This window comes from Symphalangus syndactylus, chromosome 22 (assembly GCF_028878055.3).
Source record: "Symphalangus syndactylus isolate Jambi chromosome 22, NHGRI_mSymSyn1-v2.1_pri, whole genome shotgun sequence".
Classification (NCBI taxonomy): Eukaryota; Metazoa; Chordata; class Mammalia; order Primates; family Hylobatidae; genus Symphalangus; species Symphalangus syndactylus.
This window is the reverse complement of record NC_072444.2, coordinates 20,435,515-20,457,069: the sequence shown is the minus strand read 5'-3', so window position 1 is coordinate 20,457,069 and position 21,555 is coordinate 20,435,515. Positions and strand designations below refer to the sequence as shown.

The window sequence follows — 21,555 nt, the reverse complement described above, 5'->3', positions numbered from 1 at the left end:
CAGACAGGGACAGACAAAATAAGCCAATTCACCTACACCCATCACAGTCCACGGTCTAATCCCCACATAGGGACCTCAGGCTCCTCAGCATGAGAACAGGACAATGTGGGAGATATATTTCAGGAGGCCTCAAAGCCAGTCATGATAGACATTCTTTGGTTTGCATCTCAGAACCAAGGGTCAAATGTCCCTATTCTGGTAGACAGTTATCCCAAAATCATTTATCCCAAGTTTGTGCAAACAGTTATGCCTTATTGTTCCCATCAATTCAAAGAAAATGGCCCAGATGATTTCTAGGAGGAAAACTGCAGTATTCAGCCCTGTCTCATCAAATGCCCAGCTCATTCATGGTTGCAAGACACTGAAATTAGAATGAAGGAGGAAATCTACAAACCCTTGAGTCCAGATCATTCTTCTGTGAATTTTTTACATCTGCCTGGGTCCAATGTGCTGAGAGTGGGCTCAGGTTGCCACAGGCATGGCTGGAGACTAGGAATAGAGCCATGCTCACTGACCCATTTCATGTCTGGGCTTCCAACTGAAACTAGTTTCATTACAACCTACGTGTGCCCATAGGTCCTGCCTGCGGCAATGACATCTCTTGGGTCAGTAAGGGCCACTTGGAACAGGAATATCAAACCTATCTGGAGGACCAGGTGGAGTCTTATCACCTTCATAGTAAGGTACTCACTGTCCACATCAAGAGCCAAGCCAAGGTGTTGCTCCTCCAATGAGTAAAACGCACTTCTGTAGGGCTGGCATAAGTCAGGCAGTTCCAGATACCCAGAAGGAGTTGAATAAAATCTATCCAGTGAGTCCTGCAAGACTTCAGACTCATTCTCATCCAGCAGCTCCCTGCTGAGCCTGGAAAAGTAGGAAAAGTAAAGAATAAGCCAGGGGGAATCAGAAACCACACAGCTCCAGCTAGATTTCATGGGTAACATAAGGAACTGTTTGAAAAGAAAAAGGACAGATCTATTAATGAGGTAACAAATTATTGCCTTTATGTTGGGACAGACCAGGGCCAGGTAGAAAAGGATGAAAGAGAAAGACACACACACACACACACACACACACACACACACAGAGAGAGAGAGAGATTGAGAGATTGAGAGACAGAGAGAGAGAGTGAGAGAGTGAGCTCAGTGACTTGGCCAGGTGACACACTGATAAGGGAGTAAAAGGACACTCTGAGTTAGTGCCCTCATGACACACAGAAAACAGTGATCACGAGAAGAGTGAGCTCAATAGTTTTCCATCAAATGTGCTTAAAATTCCATGCAGTCGCCATAAGGGTACAGCTTCTGAGGTATGGTCAACCTGTGGTACATTAGTAAATGATAAGGGGAGGAAGAAATGGAAACCTAAACGTCTACTGCAATGAAAACCAATAGCAATGTCAGTAGGAGTAATTCAGGCTTTGTTGAAAACATGAAATCACACACACGGTTTTCCCTGGATCTCTCGTCTCCAGGTGTTAACACAGAATTAAGCTACCACATTGTTAAAAGTTACCTGGGGCATGGTGGGTTTTGATCTTCTTCCCCTTCTTGGTACTTTTCAATTTCTGCAATAAATTCAGACATGGACAGACACATTAAGCTGATTGCCCTACACACATAACATTCCACTGTCTAATCCTCACACAGGGACCTCAGGCTCCTCAGTATAAGAATAGGGTACTGTGAGAGATATATTTCAGGAGGCCTGAAGGCTGGTCATGATAGAGATTCCTTGTTTTTTGTCCCAGAAACTAAGGGTAAAATGTCCCTATTCTGGTAGATCGTTATCCCAGTATCATTTGTCCCAAGTTTGTGCAAACGGTTATCCCATATTTTTCCAATCAATTTAAAGCAAATGCCCTCAAATGATTTCTAAGAGAGAAACCGCAATATTCAGCCCTGTCTCATCAAATACTCAGATTGTTCATGGTTGTGAGGATTTTAGACACTGAAATTAGAGTGAGAAAGGAAATCTACCAACCCTTGAGTCAAAATCATAGTTCTCTGAATTTGTCACATCTGCCCAGGTCCAGTGCCTTGAGAGTACAATCAGAGTGCCACAGGCATGGCCTGAGACTAGGAAGAGAGCCACGCTCACTGACCCATCCCATGTCTGGGCTTCCAGGTAGAACTAGAGTTTCATTCAACCTACATGTGCCTATAGGTCCTCAGTGCAGCAATGACATCTCTCAGCTCAGTAACGGCCTCTTGGAGCAGGAATATGATCTCTATACGGAAAACTCAGTGGATCCTTATCACCTTCATAGAAAGGTACTCACCATCCACATCAAGAGAAAAGCCAATGTGTTCTTCCTCCAATGAGTAAAAGGAACTTCCGTAGGGCTGCCATGAATCAGGCTGTTCTAGATAACTGGAAGGAGTCGAATAACGTCTATCCAGTGAGTCCTGCAAGTCCTCAGGCTCTACTACCTCCAGCAGCTCTCTGCTGAGCCTGGAAAAGTAGAAAAAGTAAAGAATAAGCCAGGGGAAATCAGACACAAAAGAGCCCCAACTAGATTTCATGGGTAGCATAAGGAAGTGGTTAAAAAAGAAAAAGGATACATCCATTAATGAGGTAACAAATTATTGCCTTCAGTCGGGATGGAACAGGGCCAATTAGAAGAGAATGAAAGAGAAAGACAGACAGACAGACAGAGAGACACAGGCAGAGAGACAGAGCTCAGTGAATTGTCCAGGTGACACACCGATGAGGGAGTACAGGACACTCTGAGTTAGTGCCCTCAGGACACACAGCATACAGTGATCATGAAAAGACAGTGCTCAATAATTTTCCATAAAATGTGCTCAAGTTTCCATGCAGTCACCATGAGGATACAGCTTTTGAAGTATGGTCGACCTACAGTAGGTTAGTAAATGATAAGGGGAGGAAGAAACGGAAACCTAAATATCTACTGCAATGAAAACCAACAGCAATGTGAGTAGGAATAATTCAGGCTTGGTTGAAAGGATGTAATCGATAATGTCAGCCTGCCCTGCTTTCCCTGAACCAGGAGTCTCCAGGTGTCAACACAGAATTAGCTGTTGACAATTCCTCAAACTTACCTGGGGCACTGTGGGCCTTGGTCTTCTTCCTCTTCTTGGTCTTTTTTAATTCCTGCAATAAATTCAGACAGGGACAGACAAAATAAGCCAATTCACCTACACCCATCACAGTCCACTGTCTAATCCCCACACAGGGACCTCAGGCTCCTCAGCATGAAAACAGGACAATGTGGGAGATATATTTCAGGAGGCCTCAAAGCCAGTCATGATAGACATTCTTTGGTTTGCATCTCAGAACCAAGGGTCAAATGTGCCTATTCTGGTAGACAGTTATCCCAAAATCATTTATCCCAAGTTTGTGCAAACAGTTATGCCTTATTGTTCCCATCAATTCAAAGAAAATGGCCCAGATGATTTCTAGGAGGAAAACTGCAGTATTCAGCCCTGTCTCATCAAATGCCCAGCTCATTCATGGTTGCAAGACACTGAAATTAGAATGAAGGAGGAAATCTACAAACCCTTGAGTCCAGATCATTCTTCTGTGAATTTTTTACATCTGCCTGGGTCCAATGTGCTGAGAGTGGGCTCAGGTTGCCACAGGCATGGCTGGAGACTAGGAATAGAGCCATGCTCACTGACCCATTTCATGTCTGGGCTTCCAATTGAAACTAGTTTCATTACAACCTATATGCGCCCATAGGTCCTGCCTGCGGCAATGACATCTCTTGGGTCAGTAAGGGCCACTTGGAACAGGAACATCACCCTTATCTGGAGGACCAGGTGGAGTCTTATCACCTTCATAGTAAGGTACTCACTGTCCACATCAAGAGCCAAGCCAAGGTGTTGCTCCTCCAATGAGTAAAATGCACTTCTGTAGGGCTGGCATAAGTCAGGCAGTTCCAGATACCCAGAAGGAGTTGAATAAAATCTATCCAGTGAGTCCTGCAAGACTTCAGACTCTTTCTCATCCAGCAGCTCCCTGCTGAGCCTGGAAAAGTAGGAACCAAGTAAAGAATAAGCCAGGGGGAATCAGAAACCACACAGCTCCAGCTAGATTTCATGGGTAACATAAGGAGCTGTTTGAAAAGAAAAAAGGCAGATCTATTAATGAGGTAACAAATTATTGCCTTTATGTTGGGACAGACCAGGGCCCGGTAGAAAAGGATGAAAGAGAAACACACACACACACACGCACACACACACACACACACACACAGAGAGAGAGACAGAGAGAGATTGAGAGATTGAGAGACAGAGAGAGAGAGTGAGCTCAGTGACTTGCCCAAGTGATACACTGATAAGGGAGTAAAAGGACACTCTGAGTTACTGCCCTCATGACACACAGCAAACAGTGATCATGGGAAGAGTGAGCTCAATAGTTTTCCATCAAATGTGCTTAAAATTTCATGCAGTCGCCATAAGGGTACAGCTTCTGAGGTATGGTTAACCTATGATACATTAGTAAATGATAAGGGGAGGAAGAAATGGAAACCTAAACATTTACTGTAAAGAGAGAACCAAAAGCAATGTTAGTAGGCATAATTCAGACTTGTCTGACAAGATGAAATCATTATTTTCAGCATGTACTGTTTTCCCCGGACTGGGTGTCTCCAGGTGTCAACATCAAATTAACTGTCCACAATTTCTCAGACTCACCAGGGACCTGTGGCCTCTTGGTCCTCCTTTTTCACTTGATCAAGCCAATGTCCTGCAAATAAATTCAGACAGGGCCTCTTACATGAAGCAGTTCTTCCTTGCACACAGAAACATTCCTCTGTCCAATCCTAACACAGGGACATCAGTCTTCTCAGTGTGAGAACAGGAGACTTTGAGAGAAATATACCAGGAGGTCTGAGGTCAAGTCTTGAGAGAACTGACTTGGTTCCTTTCATGAGCCTTGGGAAAATCCCCCCGTTTTGGAATGTGATCTTCCCAGTGTGCTCTGTCCTAGGTTTGTGTACACAGATGAGCAATGTTTTTCCAATAGATTTGAGGCAAATTGTTCTAACGCCTCATAGGAGAGATACTGCAATATTCAAGCTTCTCTCATCAAATACCCAGGATTTCATAGTTTACGAGATGGCGGACACTGAGATTTGACGGAGCGGTGCAATGTAGCAGCTCTTGAGTCAATATGAGACTTGGTTCTACACAGAAGCATCAGCTATTATGGCTTTCGTGGGTGAAAAGTCAGCCATTTATCTAGAAAACATACCAGCAAGACGATGGACAGATGAGCTAAAACAAGCCAACTTACAAGACACAGAAAATGGGGATAAATTCAGTGAAACCTGGGTCACATCTTCCACTGAGAGGTAGACAAGGGTGATGCTGGCCTTGGGCAGGTAAAGAACCACACAGATATGCTTTGAAAACAAAACTCATCGCCGGGCGCGGTGGCTCACGCTTGTAATCCAAGCACTTTGGGAGGCCGAGGCGGGCGGATCACAAGGTCAGGAGATCGAGACCACGGTGAAACCCCGTCTCTACTAAAAATACAAAAAAAAATTAGCCGGGCGTGGTAGCGGGCGCCTGTAGTCCCAGCTACTCGGAGAGGTTGAGGCAGGAGAATGGCGTGAACCCGGGAGGCGGAGCTTGCAGTGAGCCGTGATTGTGCCACTGCACTCCAGCCTGGGCGACAGAGCGAGACTCCGTTTCAAAAAAAAAAAAAAAAAAAAAACTCATAAAGAACTTTCAGGATGGGCGCGGTGGCTCACGCTTGTAATCCCAGCACTTTGGGAGGCCGAGGTGGGCGGATCACAAGGTCAGGAGATCGAGACCATGGTGAAACCCCCATCCCGCTACAGGTCTGATTCCTAGGCACAGGCTTGGTGTCCTGTCACGGTTCACATTTCAAACCTCATTCTTTCTCTTAGGAGAGGACAAACTTGTCCTACAGTCCTCTATGCATCAGGAGACTTCACTGGCCCTCCATCATGTGGCTTCTGCCATGTTAGTCAGGGACATTCTCTCTATGGGGAGGGCTCCAGTCTGAAGCACTTCCTACCACCAAATGCCCCCACATCAAGTGCCTTCTGCAGCACCACATGGTGAGGAGCTTTATCTCATTTTGAAAGGCAGTCTTAAGTGTTCCCACATTTGGATGCTTCGGACACTTGCAAGAGACAATTTGCGTGCCTTTGCAGATAGAGACACACAGAAACTCAGGAAGGATAAATCACTCACTCACCGACAGTTACTAAGAACACTGCCAAAGAGACAGCCTGAAAACCTGCCTTCTGAGTCCAGAGCTCTTTTCACTCTAACAAGCGCCCTCCTGTCACAGCCTCCTTCCTGTCCTTTAAAACTAGAAACGTGCTGCTTTTTGCTCCAAATACCACCTTCCATCAAGGAAGGAGGGACCTTTGCAATACTGTGACCTCCAACCCCATGGGTTTCCCATCTCTGTTCTTACCCAGGAAGTCCTGGTCATGTCATGGCCACATATGTTTAGTAGAAAAAAATCACTACCGCTACAACTGTCATTGTGAAAGTATGAAGGTCTGGAGTCTCTCATAAGCCTGGGGTTTTGGGTCATCAGGACCTATGGCCACCTTACCTGGGCTGAGATTTTGGACGAGGTGCTGTGCCAGCCAACATCCGTGAGCCAGCTGTTCTCGGAGGTCCCACCCCTGGGACTCGTCTGGCTCATCCGGAGTGAGAAGGGCCTGGAGATGCCGAATCAATGTGCGGGCAGCATCTCTCCCTTCCCGTAATTTCACACTTAACTGGGTCAGCTCCCGTTCCCGAGAGAAAATCAGGACTTCGTATTGCCTAAGGTGAGACAGTAGAGAAAATTTAACAGTGGAAAGGGAAGAGCGATCAGTTCTAATATGGCGACACAGATTTCTGAGACAATGTCCTCAAGGAGACCTCCAGGCAGAAGGTCAGCACGTGTTTAAAGAAATGTCTGCGGGCAAGAGGAAGAATAAAAAATGGTTCACAGGCTTCCTCCATACGAGAGAGGGCTCCTGGAAGATCCTCCACCATGTTCCATTCATCTGTCTCTTCTGTCAACAAAAGTAGGTCCCTTCCTAATTCAGTTTCAAAAAAGGCATCCATCCTTTCAGTTCCTCACTCTGCCCATGGACATTTCCATGTGCATATAAACACAGTGCATCTTGCAGCGACTAGATACAGAGCCATGGACAGAAACGAGGCCAGGTGCAGATGGGGCCAATTGAAAAGACGAAAGAAAAGAATGACAGGCTCGAGAAGGCAACATTGATGGAGTGAAAGGATGAGAAGCCGCAGTCAGTCAGGAGGTGATTCTGACTAAGGGTAAGTGGGGTGGTGATGGCACATCATTTGGAGTATACTGAATGCTGCTGGGTGGTTCCCACTCCTTTGGTTAATTTTGTGTTATGCGCATTTCACCTCAACAATTACTTGTTTGAAAAACGGAAAGTAAGGCTCTGAGAAACAACTGCAACCCATAACTTATGATCATCTTTGTTCTCTGCTTGATAAATCTGTGTGTGTCATGAGCCTGCCATGGCAATTCCTGTCCTTCCCCTGGCCCAGGTTAGCTCTTATTTCTCCCCGCCGAGCTGCTGTACTTCAGAGATTTACACACCTGCCCACCTGCCTGCCCCCACGGGGCCCCCTCACCTGAGCTGCTCCGAAAGCTCCTCTTCCGTGAACCGCCGCTCATCCCTCAGCGTAGACTTCATGAGGTCTTTGCAGTCTTCAGGCTCTGAGAAAAGACAGACACGCCTGCCTCAGTGAAAGCCTGGACATGCTGCTCTCGTCACTGCCTACAGGGCAGGAGCAAGGTCCATCCCAAGGACAAAACTGTCCCCAGTACCAGGCTCTCGCCAGGGATTTCCACACCTTTACTCCTCAGTCTCCCGACTTTCTGGCATCTGGTCCTCCAAAATTTAGAGACGAAGAAACAGAAACTCAAGGCACATCAAGGGAGTTGACAAGATGATTCAACCACAACTAAGTGGAGTCAGAATTCACAGCCCCTGAGGTCTGACTCTGAATGCGGGGCCACTTTCCCAAGCCCTGCAGCCTCCCCTCTAAAACACTGCACTGAGGCATGAAGCAGTGATTTCCTGTACAGTCGGGAAGGCCCCCTCGGACTATGGGACTGATGGTTTCCCTTTTACCGGGAATTTCAAGGACAAACATGTCAAAGATCTTAAACATCTTTGATTTTTAAATCGTATCTTCGGACGGTCATCTCTGCCTTCTCCCTGGACCAAGGGCCCACAGATACCACCATGCTGACGTTTGTGGCACAAGAGGTGGGGCCAGGGACTGGGGAGAAGACACCCAAACACATGATGGGTTAAAAACTGGCGAAATCAAGTAGGTTTAATCAGGACTGAGGGATGTCACTGCAGCCTCGCCCACTTCTTTGAAGATGTTGTTTCCCTGGTTTCACTCGTCTCATCTCCAGTCTTGATCTCCTTTAAGTCAACTTGTCTTAGCTACGCAGTCACCTTGAAACCAGGACATAAACGCTTCTACGCTTTTCTTGCTCGTAAGTTTCTACAAAGTAAGGCCGGGCCCTGAGTTGTTGACCCTGAGCGGCCAATGTTTGTGTGTAGCACAACAGACTGTTTTTTGTTTTTTAAATTTTTTTGTTTGTTTGGTTGGTTTTTGGCTTTTGGTTTTTTGTTTGAGACGGAGTCTCACTCTGTCGCCCAGGCTGGAGTGCAGTGGCGCGATCTCAGCTCACTGCAACCTGTGCCCTCCCGGGTTCAAGCGATTCTCGTGCCTCAGCCTCCCAAGTAGCTGGGATTACAGGCGCCAACCACCATGCCAGCTAATTTTTGTATTTTTAGTAGAGATGGGGTTTCGCCACGTTGGCCAGGCTGGTTTCGAACTCCTGACCTCAGGTGATCCGCCCACCTCGGCCTCCCAAAGTGCTGGGATTAAAGATGTGAGCCAGCGCCCCTGGCCAGAGACTTCTTATTAATAGCTAAGACAAGCCAATGAAAAGGAGAGAGTCTAGCCTGAGAGTAGTGAATGAGGGTGGGAGGATGGTCTGAGCCAATCCTCCCACCTAAACCTCCTGAGCAGTTGGGACTATAGGCACGCAGCACCATGCCTGGCTACTTGTTTGTATTCTTTGTAAAGATGGGTTTCACCATCTTGTCCAGGCTGTTCTTGAACCCCTGAACTCAAATGATCCTCCCACCTGGGCCTCCCAAAGTGCTGTGATTACACGTGTGAGTCACCGCACCTAGCTCCATCCTAGTTTCTGACTAAACCAGCATGTATGTATACAGCCTGTCCTCACAATTCGTCTTCCATAGCCTAGACAGAGGTATGAGACACAAGGAAAATAGAGGCTACCTGGGAGAAGGTTTGGAGCATCCGGCCGTTCATCACCAGAGGACGCACTGTCTACAACTAGAGGTGGGTCGACTTGGTCTTCCTCAAGTGTGATTTCGGTGTTCCCGTGAGGCTGGCTGGACTCACAAGGGCCGTGGCTATTGGAACAAGTGACGGCACATTCCTCCAGTGAGTCCTCAGGGACTTCCTGTTCTTCAGCCCTCTGCACCTCCCTGATGAGCCAGGTGGGATAGAGATGACAGAAGATTAAACACAGAGGGACTGGACCCCAGGGAGTCCTGGCTGGTGTTGACAGGAGGCATTAAGAGACTGGCCCCAGAAAGCAAACAGGAGGTTCCCTTTAAGAGGGAACAGGCAATCCTCTTCTCTCTGCAACAGAGCATGGCTGCCATGGGAGCCAGAGAGGAAGAGAGCAACTGGTGTTCACTGCACTGGACAGATAGGAGCCGAGGAGGACGAAGGCTCAGCTATCCCTGTACGGTACAGGCATGACACCCGCCACACACACAGAAACGCAACAGCAGCCACACCCTGTGTCTAAGCTGGGTTGAATTTCACATACTGTGGCCAAGGGAATGCAGGCTTTTGGCCCATCGTACATGCCAGAGAGGGTGTGCCTCCTAGACCTTTTTCATATGTTACCACCCATGACTTGCTCCCGATTATTCAGTGTTACCTGGGGGCACATAATTCCTCTACTTTCTCAGCCTCCTCAACGTTAACATCTCCATCCTCCTCTTCGGCAGTTGCTGTAAATACAGAAGTGTTCATTCAGATATTTCCCACTTCACACTCTGCAAGCGAAGTCAGCCCAATGTGCACAGAGACATGAACATCTAGGCACGGGTCACTGTTCAGCTGAAAGCTCTCATGTTTTATCTTTAACAAAATGCCCTGCCATGGTTTCCTGATTCACCAGGCAATGCATTTCTGATCTGGGGGGCCACCATCAAGATGTGGCCAAATATGGAAAAGACCTTTTGCTCCCCATATGATGGAGGCTTCTGCAGCCTCTCTCTGGACTTTGGCAGCTGTCTCCCCCATCCCGCTACAGGTCTGATTCCCAGGCACAGGCCTGGTGTCCTGTCACGGTTCACATTTCAAACCTCATTCTTTCTCTTAGGAGAGGACAAACTTGTCCTACAGTCCTCTATGCATCAGGAGACTTCACCGGCCCTCCATCGTGTGGCTTCTGCCGCGTTATTCAGGGACATTCTCTCTATGGGGAGGGCTCCAGCCTGAAGCACTTCCTACCACCAAATGCCCCCACATCAAGTGCCTTCTGCAGCACCACACGGTGAGGGGCTTTATCTCATTTTGAAAGGCAGTCTTAAGTGTTCCCACGTTGGGATGCTTCGGACACTTGCAAGAGACAATTTGCGTGCCTTTGCAGATGGAGACAGAGAAACTCAGGAAGGATAAATCACTCACTCACCGACAGTTACTAAGAACATTGCCAAAGAGACAGCCAGAGAACCTGCCTTCTGAGTCCAGAGCTCTTTTCACTCTAACAAGCGCCCTCCTGTCACAGCCTCCTTCCTGTCCTTTAAAACTAGAAACGTGCTGCTTCTTGCTCCAAACACCACCTTCCATCAAGGAAGGAGGGACATTTGCAATACTGTGACCTCCAACCCCACGGGTTTCCCATCTGTCTTCTTACCCAGGAAGTCCTGGTCATGTCATGGCCACATATGTTTAGTGGAAAAAAAACACCACCGCTACAACTGTCATTGTGAAAGTATGGAGGTCTGGAGTCTCTCATAAGCCTGGGGTTTTGGGTCATCAGGACCCACGGCCACCTTACCTGGGCTGAGCTTTTGGACGAGGTGCTGTGCCAGCCAACATCCGTGAGTCAGCTGTTCTCGGAGGTCCCACCCCTGGGACTCGTCTGGCTCATCCGGAGTGAGAAGGGCCTGGAGATGCCGAATCAATGAGCGGGCGGCATCTCTCCCTTCCCGCAACTTCACGCTTAACTGGGTCAGCTCCCGTTCCCGAGAGAAAATCAGGACTTCGTATTGCCTAAGGTGAGACAGTAGAGAAAATTTAACAGTGGAAAGGGAAGAGCGATCAGTTCTAATATGGCGACACAGATTTCTGAGACAATGTCCTCAAGGAGACCTCCAGGCAGAAGGTCAGCACGTGTTTAAAGAAATGTCTGCGGCCAAGAGGAAGAATAAAAAATGGTTCACAGGCTTCCTCCATACGAGAGAGGGCTCCTGGAAGATCCTCCACGATGTTCCATTCATCTGTCTCTTCTGTCAACAAAAGTAGGTCCCTTCCTAATTCAGTTTCAATAAGACATCCATCCTTTCAGTTCCTCACTCTGCCCATGGACATTTCCATGTGCATATAAACACAGTGCATCTTGCAGCGACTAGATACAGAGCCATGGACAGAAACGAGGCCAGGTGCAGATGGGGCCAATTGAAAAGACGAAAGAAAAGAATGACAGGCTCGAGAAGGCAACATTGATGGAGTGAAAGGATGAGAAGCCGCAGTCAGTCAGGAGGTGATTCTGACTAAGGGTAAGTGGGGTGGTGATGGCACATCATTTGGAGTATACTGAATGCTGCTGGGTGGTTCCCACTCCTTTGGTTAATTTTGTGTTATGCGCATTTCACCTCAACAATTACTTGTTTGAAAAACGGAAAGTAAGGCTCTGAGAAACAACTGCAACCCATAACTTATGATCATCTTTGTTCTCTGCTTGATAAATCTGTGTGTGTCATGAGCCTGCCATGGCAATTCCTGTCCTTCCCCTGGCCCAGGTTAGCTCTTATTTCTCCCCGCCGAGCTGCTGTACTTCAGAGATTTACACACCTGCCCACCTGCCTGCCCCCACGGGGCCCCCTCACCTGAGCTGCTCCGAAAGCTCCTCTTCCGTGAACCGCCGCTCATCCCTCAGCGTAGACTTCATGAGGTCTTTGCAGTCTTCAGGCTCTGAGAAAAGACAGACACGCCTGCCTCAGTGAAAGCCTGGACATGCTGCTCTCGTCACTGCCTACAGGGCAGGAGCAAGGTCCATCCCAAGGACAAAACTGTCCCCAGTACCAGGCTCTCGCCAGGGATTTCCACACCTTTACTCCTCAGTCTCCCGACTTTCTGGCATCTGGTCCTCCAAAATTTAGAGACGAAGAAACAGAAACTCAAGGCACATCAAGGGAGTTGACAAGATGATTCAACCACAACTAAGTGGAGTCAGAATTCACAGCCCCTGAGGTCTGACTCTGAATGCGGGGCCACTTTCCCAAGCCCTGCAGCCTCCCCTCTAAAACACTGCACTGAGGCATGAAGCAGTGATTTCCTGTACAGTCGGGAAGGCCCCCTCGGACTATGGGACTGATGGTTTCCCTTTTACCGGGAATTTCAAGGACAAACATGTCAAAGATCTTAAACATCTTTGATTTTTAAATCGTATCTTCGGACGGTCATCTCTGCCTTCTCCCCGGACCAAGGGCCCGCAGATACCACCATGCTGACGTTTGTGGCACAAGAGGTGGGGCCAGGGACTGGGGAGAAGACACCCAAACACATGATGGGTTAAAAACTGGCGAAATCAAGTAGGTTTAATCAGGACTGAGGGATGTCACTGCAGCCTCGCCCACTTCTTTGAAGATGTTGTTTCCCTGGTTTCACTCGTCTCATCTCCAGTCTTGATCTCCTTTAAGTCAACTTGTCTTAGCTACGCAGTCACCTTGAAACCAGGACATAAACGATTCTACGCTTTTCTTGCTCGTAAGTTTCTACAAAGTAAGGCCGGGCCCTGAGTTGTTGACCCCCTGAGCGGCCAATGTTTGTGTGTAGCACAACAGACTGTTTTTTGTTTTTTAAATTTTTTTGTTTGTTTGGTTGGTTTTTGGCTTTTGGTTTTTTGTTTGAGACGGAGTCTCACTCTGTCGCCCAGGCTGGAGTGCAGTGGCGCGATCTCAGCTCACTGCAACCTGTGCCCTCCCGGGTTCAAGCGATTCTCGTGCCTCAGCCTCCCAAGTAGCTGGGATTACAGGCGCCAACCACCATGCCAGCTAATTTTTGTATTTTTAGTAGAGATGGGGTTTCGCCACGTTGCCCAGGCTGGTTTCGAACTCCTGACCTCAGGTGATCCGCCCACCTCGGCCTCCCAAAGTGCTGGGATTAAAGATGTGAGCCAGCGCCCCTGGCCAGAGACTTCTTATTAATAGCTAAGACAAGCCAATGAAAAGGAGAGAGTCTAGCCTGAGAGTAGTGAATGAGGGTGGGAGGATGGTCTGAGCCAATCCTCCCACCTAAACCTCCTGAGCAGTTGGGACTATAGGCACGCAGCACCATGCCTGGCTACTTGTTTGTATTCTTTGTAAAGATGGGTTTCACCATCTTGTCCAGGCTGTTCTTGAACCCCTGAACTCAAATGATCCTCCCACCTGGGCCTCCCAAAGTGCTGTGATTACACGTGTGAGTCACCGCACCTAGCTCCATCCTAGTTTCTGACTAAACCAGCATGTATGTATACAGCCTGTCCTCACAATTCGTCTTCCATAGCCTAGACAGAGGTATGAGACACAAGGAAAATAGAGGCTACCTGGGAGAAGGTTTGGAGCATCCGGCCGTTCATCACCAGAGGACGCACTGTCTACAACTAGAGGTGGGTCGACTTGGTCTTCCTCAAGTGTGATTTCGGTGTTCCCGTGAGGCTGGCTGGACTCACAAGGGCCGTGGCTATTGGAACAAGTGACGGCACATTCCTCCAGTGAGTCCTCAGGGACTTCCTGTTCTTCAGCCCTCTGCACCTCCCTGATGAGCCAGGTGGGATAGAGATGACAGAAGATTAAACACAGAGGGACTGGACCCCAGGGAGTCCTGGCTGGTGTTGACAGGAGGCATTAAGAGACTGGCCCCAGAAAGCAAACAGGAGGTTCCCTTTAAGAGGGAACAGGCAATCCTCTTCTCTCTGCAACAGAGCATGGCTGCCATGGGAGCCAGAGAGGAAGAGAGCAACTGGTGTTCACTGCACTGGACAGATAGGAGCCGAGGAGGACGAAGGCTCAGCTATCCCTGTACGGTACAGGCATGACACCCGCCACACACACAGAAACGCAACAGCAGCCACACCCTGTGTCTAAGCTGGGTTGAATTTCACATACTGTGGCCAAGGGAATGCAGGCTTTTGGCCCATCGTACATGCCAGAGAGGGTGTGCCTCCTAGACCTTTTTCATATGTTACCACCCATGACTTGCTCCCGATTATTCAGTGTTACCTGGGGGCACATAATTCCTCTACTTTCTCAGCCTCCTCAACGTTAACATCTCCATCCTCCTCTTCGGCAGTTGCTGTAAATACAGAAGTGTTCATTCAGATATTTCCCACTTCACACTCTGCAAGCGAAGTCAGCCCAATGTGCACAGAGACATGAACATCTAGGCACGGGTCACTGTTCAGCTGAAAGCTCTCATGTTTTATCTTTAACAAAATGCCCTGCCATGGTTTCCTGATTCACCAGGCAATGCATTTCTGATCTGGGGGGCCACCATCAAGATGTGGCCAAATATGGAAAAGACCTTTTGCTCCCCATATGATGGAGGCTTCTGCAGCCTCTCTCTGGACTTTGGCAGCTGTCTCCCCCATCCCGCTACAGGTCTGATTCCCAGGCACAGGCCTGGTGTCCTGTCACGGTTCACATTTCAAACCTCATTCTTTCTCTTAGGAGAGGACAAACTTGTCCTACAGTCCTCTATGCATCAGGAGACTTCACCGGCCCTCCATCGTGTGGCTTCTGCCGCGTTATTCAGGGACATTCTCTCTATGGGGAGGGCTCCAGCCTGAAGCACTTCCTACCACCAAATGCCCCCACATCAAGTGCCTTCTGCAGCACCACACGGTGAGGGGCTTTATCTCATTTTGAAAGGCAGTCTTAAGTGTTCCCACGTTGGGATGCTTCGGACACTTGCAAGAGACAATTTGCGTGCCTTTGCAGATGGAGACAGAGAAACTCAGGAAGGATAAATCACTCACTCACCGACAGTTACTAAGAACATTGCCAAAGAGACAGCCAGAGAACCTGCCTTCTGAGTCCAGAGCTCTTTTCACTCTAACAAGCGCCCTCCTGTCACAGCCTCCTTCCTGTCCTTTAAAACTAGAAACGTGCTGCTTCTTGCTCCAAACACCACCTTCCATCAAGGAAGGAGGGACATTTGCAATACTGTGACCTCCAACCCCATGGGTTTCCCATCTGTCTTCTTACCCAGGAAGTCCTGGTCATGTCATGGCCACATATGTTTAGTGGAAAAAAAACACCACCGCTACAACTGTCATTGTGAAAGTATGGAGGTCTGGAGTCTCTCATAAGCCTGGGGTTTTGGGTCATCAGGACCTATGGCCACCTTACCTGGGCTGAGCTTTTGGACGAGGTGCTGTGCCAGCCAACATCCGTGAGTCAGCTGTTCTCGGAGGTCCCACCCCTGGGACTCGTCTGGCTCATCCGGAGTGAGAAGGGCCTGGAGATGCCGAATCAATGAGCGGGCGGCATCTCTCCCTTCCCGCAACTTCACGCTTAACTGGGTCAGCTCCCGTTCCCGAGAGAAAATCAGGACTTCGTATTGCCTAAGGTGAGACAGTAGAGAAAATTTAACAGTGGAAAGGGAAGAGCGATCAGTTCTAATATGGCGACACAGATTTCTGAGACAATGTCCTCAAGGAGACCTCCAGGCAGAAGGTCAGCACGTGTTTAAAGAAATGTCTGCGGCCAAGAGGAAGAATAAAAAATGGTTCACAGGCTTCCTCCATACGAGAGAGGGCTCCTGGAAGATCCTCCACGATGTTCCATTCATCTGTCTCTTCTGTCAACAAAAGTAGGTCCCTTCCTAATTCAGTTTCAAAAAGGCATCCATCCTTTCAGTTCCTCACTCTGCCCATGGACATTTCCATGTGCATATACACATAGTGCATCTTGCAGCGACTAGATACAGAGCCATGGACAGAAACGAGGCCAGGTGCAGATGGGGCCAATTGAAAAGATGAAAGAAAAGAATGACAGGCTCGAGAAGGCAACATTGATGGAGTGAAAGGATGAGAAGCCGCAGTCAGTCAGGAGGTGATTCTGACTAAGGGTAAGTGGGGTGGTGATGGCACATCATTTGGAGTATACTGAATGCTGCTGGGTGGTTCCCACTCCTTTGGTTAATTTTGTGTTATGCGCATTTCACCTCAACAATTACTTGTTTGAAAAACGATAAGTAAGGCTCTGAGAAACAACTGCAACCCATAACTTATGATCATCTTTGTTCTCTGCTTGATAAATCTGTGTGTGTCATGAGCCTGCCATGGCAATTCCTGCCCTTCCCCTGGCCCAGCTTAGCTCTCATTTCTCCCCGCCGAGCTGCTGTACTTCAGAGATTTACACACGTGCCCACCTGCCTGCCCCCACGGGGCCCCCTCACCTGAGCTTCTCCGAAAGCTCCTCTTCCGTGAACAGTCGCTCATCCCTCAGCGTAGACTTCATGAGGTCTTTGCAGTCTTCATACTCTGAGAAAAGACAGACACGCCTGCCTCAGTGAAAGCCTGGACATGCTGCTCTCGTCACTGCCTACAGGGCAGGAGCAAGGTCCATCCCAAGGACAAAACTGTCCCCTGTACCAGGCTCTCGGCAGGGATTTCCGCATCTTTACTCCTCAGTCTCCCGACTTTCTGGCATCTGGTCCTCCAAAATTTAGAGATGAAGAAACAGAAACTCAAGGCACATCAAGGGAGTTGACAAGATGATTCAAACACAACCAAGTGGAGTGAGAATTCACAGCCCCTGAGGTCCGACTCTGAATGTGGGGCCACTTTCCCAAGCCTTGCAGCCTCCCCTCTAAAATACTGCACTGAGGCATGAAGCAGTGATTTCCTGTACACTCGGGAAGGCCCCTCGGACTATGGGACTGATCGTTTCCCTTTTACTGGGAATTTCAAGGAGAAATATGTCAAGTATCTTAAACATCTTTGATTTTTAAATGTTATCTTCGGATGTGATTTTAAGAATCATATCTGAAGCATAAAGTATGAGACATAAGACCATAAGGCCATGAAGGAAATATGCCCAAATACTAATAATGTTTGTGTTAATTTAGAAACAGTAGAATGAAGAAGTAACAGATAGCATTTACTCTGTGCCAATAAACGTTCTAGGAGATTGACAAGAAATGCCTCATGTAATTCATTGCCGCAATTTTACAGAGGTAGGTATTTCCATAGTACCCTACGTACAGATGAGGAAACTGAGGGACAGGTAAGACAAGCAACTTGGATGGAGCCCAGGAGACAAGCCCAGGGTCCCTGCTCTGCACACTGCACTGCTACTTCCACACATTCTCGGTGCGATCTTTCTTCCTCTTTAGGAAAAAGAGCCTGTGCCCCAGGAAGCAGGACTTCCCTCTCACCAGGGTACTCTCTGCTTTTCTTTTGACGAGTCTTGCCCTGTCACCCAGGCTGGAGTGCAATGGCATGATCTTGGCTCAATGCAAACTTTGCCTCCTGGGTGCAAAGAAGTCTCCTGCCTCAGCCTCCCGAGGAGCTGGGATTACAGGCGCCTGCCACCATGCCCAGCTAATGTTTGTATTTTTAGTAGAGATGGGGTTTCTCCATGTTGCCCAGGCTGGTCTCAAACTCCTGACCTCGTGATCCGCCCGCCTCAGCCTCCCAGAGTGCTGGGATTACAGGAGTGAGTCACCGTGCACGGCCCCTACTCCCTGCTCTTGATGCTGTCACTTGTAGATACCATAGGTTCCATTAGGAGCAGACTCCTCTTGAAGCCCCTCACAGCGTGTACTGTGTACTATCACCAAGTTTCCCTCAGGGTCCCTAGAACAGAGCTTTGCCTATTGGGCCTCAACAGAAACTTGAACAGAATAAGGGTTCACTAGTCCCAGATGTTTAGAACAACAGATTAGATGTTATTTGTCTGCCGGATCTTATACGGGACAGAGAGGATTCTTGAAAACACGATTTATCCTCTTGGACAAAACAGGTAGTTCTGTGCCCATGTCCGAAATAAATTAGGTGCGATTTTAAATCTAGGCCCACCCCCACCTGGCTGCAGACGTGGAAAGTTGCTAAATACTTTGGTACCTCTGACTTCCAAATTTAACAAAATGTGCAAATGCCCATTTCCATTGTCCTAGAAGTATGGGAAGGTTGAAATTATTTTTGATGGAGACAGCATTTAGTTTCTCAGAGAGAAGACAAGACATCATTGATCACTTTTGTGAAGGTGAGCCTATAGAACTTACCGTAATTATTCTGCCCATTGGCCAGGAAGTAGGCCACTTGAGTTACAAGAAATTTCTGTTGGAGGTTTCTGAACTCCTGTTTGTTCTCTACCAGTTGGGGGCGCGATTTCTTGTTGATTTCTAGAATGTTCATCTCTGACTTCTCACTGGACCAAGGGCCCGCAGATACCACCATGCTGACCTTTGTGGCAGAAGAGGTGGGGCCAGGGACTGGGAAGAAGACACCCAAACATATGATGGGTTAAAAACTGGTGAAATCAAGTAGGTTTAATCAGGACTGAGGGATGTCACTGCAGCCTCGCCCACTTCTTTGAAGATGTTGTTTCCCTGGTTTCACTCTTCTCATCTCCAGTCTTGATCTCCTTTAAGTCAACTTGTCTTAGCTATGCAGTCACCTTGAAATCAGGACATAAACGCTTCTACCCTTTACTTGCTTATAAGTTTCTATAAAGCAAGGCTGGGCCCTGAGTTGTTGACCCCATGAGCGGCCAATGTTTGTGTGTAGCACAACAGATTGTTTTTTGTTTTTTAAATGTTTTTGTTTGTTTGGTTGGTTTTTGGTTGTTTTTTGTTTGAGATGGAGTCTCACTCTGTCGCCTAGGGTGGAGTGCAGTGGCGTGATCTCAGCTCACTGCAACCTCTGCCCTCCCGGGTTCAAGCGATTCTCGTGCCTCAGCCTCCCAAGTAGCTGGGATTACAGGCGCCAACCACCATGCCAGCTAATTTTTGTATTTTTAGTAGAGATGGGGTTTCGCCACGTTGCCCAGGCTGGTTTCGAACTCCTGACCTCAGGTGATCCGCCCACCTCGGGCTCCCAAAGTGCTGGGATTAAAGATGTGAGTCAGCGCCCCTGGCCAGAGACTTGTTATTAATAGCTAAGACAAGCCAATGAAAAGGAGAGAGAGTCTAGCCTGAGAGTAGTGAATGAGGGTGGGAGGATGGTCTGAGCCAATCCTCCCACCTAAACCTCCTGAGCAGTTGGGACTACAGGCACGCAGCACCATGCCTGGCTAGTTGTTTGTATTCTTTGTAAAGATGGGTTTCACCATCTTGTCCAGGCTGTTCTTGAACCCCTGAACTCAAATGATCCTCCCACCTGGGCCTCCCAAAGTGCTGTGATTATACATGTGAGTCACCGCACCTAGTTCCATCCTAGTTTCTGACTAAACCAGCATATACGTATACAGCCTGTCCTCACAATTCGTCTTCCATAGCCTAGACAGAGGTATGAGACACAAGGAAAATAGAGGCTACCTGGGAGAAGGTTTGGAGCATCCGGCCGTTCATCACCAGAGGACGCACTGTCTACAACTAGAGGTGGGTCGACTTGGTCTTCCTCAAATGTGATTTCGGTGTTCCCGTGAGGCTGGCTGGACTCACAAGGGCCGTGGCTATTGGAACAAGTGACGGCACATTCCTCCAGTGAGTCCTCAGGGACTTCCTGTTCTTCAGCCCTCTGCACCTCCCTGATGAGCCAGGTGGGATAGAGATGACAGAAGATTAAACACAGAGGGACTGGACCCCAGGGAGTCCTGGCTGGTGTTGACAGGAGGCATTAAGAGACTGGCCCCAGAAAGCAAACAGGAGGTTCCCTTTAAGAGGGAACAGGCAATCCTCTTCTCTCTGCAACAGAGCATGGCTGCCATGGGAGCCAGAGAGGAAGAGAGCAACTGGTGTTCACTGCACTGGACAGATAGGAGCCGAGGAGGACGAAGGCTCAGCTATCCCTGTACGGTACAGGCATGACACCCGCCACACACACAGAAACGCAACAGCAGCCACACCCTGTGTCTAAGCTGAGTTGAATTTCACATACTGTGGCCAAGGGAATGCAGGCTTTCGACCCATCGTACATGCCAGAGAGGGTGTGCCTCCTAGACCTTTTTCATATGTTACCACCCATGACTTGCTCCCGATTATTCAGTGTTACCTGGGGGCACATAATTCCTCTACTTTCTCAGCCTCCTCAACTTTAACATCTTCATCCTCATCTTCGGCAGTTGCTGTAAATACAGAAGTGTTCATTCAGATATTTCCCACTTCACACTCTGCAAGCGAAGTCAGCCCAATGTGCACAGAGACATGAACATCTAGGCACGAGTCACTGTTCAGCTGAAAGCTCTCATGTTTTATTTTTAACAAAATGCCCTGCCATGGTTTCCTGATCCACCAGGCAATGCATTTCTGATCTGGGGGGCCACCATCAAGATGTGGCCAAATATGGAAAAGACCTTTTGCTCCCCATATGATGGAGGCTTCTGCAGCCTCTCTCTGGACTTTGGCAGCTGTCTCCCCCATCCCGCTACAGGTCTGATTCCCAGGCACAGGCCTGGTGTCCTGTCACGGTTCACATTTCAAACCTCATTCTTTCTCTTAGGAGAGGACAAACTTGTCCTACAGTCCTCTATGCATCAGGAGACTTCACCGGCCCTCCATCGTGTGGCTTCTGCCGTGTTCTTCAGGGACATTCTCTCTATGGGGAGGGCTCCAGCCTGAAGCACTTCCTACCACCAAATGCCCCCACATCAAGTGCCTTCTGCAGCACCACAGGGTAAGGGGCTTTATCTCATTTTGAAAGGCAGTCTTAAGTGCTCCCACATTGGGATGCTTCAGACACTTGCAAGAGATAATTTGCGTGCCTTTGCAGATGGAGACAGAGAAACTCAGGAAGGATAAATCACTCACTCACCGACAGTTACTAAGAACATTGCCAAAGAGACAGCCAGAGAACCTGCCTTCTGAGTCCAGAGCTCTTTTCACTCTAACAAGCGCCCTCCTGTCACAGCCTCCTTCCTGTCCTTTAAAACTAGAAACGTGCTGCTTCTTGCTCCAAACACCACCTTCCATCAAGGAAGGAGGGACATTTGCAATACTGTGACCTCCAACCCCACCGGTTTCCCATCTCTGTTCTTACCCAGGAAGTCCTGGTCATGTCATGGCCACATATGTTTAGTGGAAAAAAAACACCACCGCTACAACTGTCATTGTGAAAGTATGGAGG

The 21,555-nt window shown here is 48.4% G+C and overlaps 1 protein-coding gene across 1 annotated transcript in view; it reads right to left on the bottom strand.

The window, feature by feature from the left end:
- Nucleotides 1-21,555, bottom strand: part of LOC129472521 (neuroblastoma breakpoint family member 1-like) — a 705,345-nt gene that overhangs the window by 668,881 nt on the left and 14,909 nt on the right. The window contains 11 exon segments of the mRNA XM_063631768.1: nt 9,315-9,526; nt 9,991-10,063; nt 11,119-11,333; nt 12,170-12,254; nt 13,870-14,081; nt 14,546-14,618; nt 15,674-15,888; nt 16,698-16,809; nt 18,555-18,764; nt 19,809-20,020; nt 20,485-20,557. Of these exon segments, the coding sequence (XP_063487838.1) occupies nt 9,315-9,526; nt 9,991-10,063; nt 11,119-11,333; nt 12,170-12,254; nt 13,870-14,081; nt 14,546-14,618; nt 15,674-15,888; nt 16,698-16,809; nt 18,555-18,764; nt 19,809-20,020; nt 20,485-20,557 (1,692 nt within the window).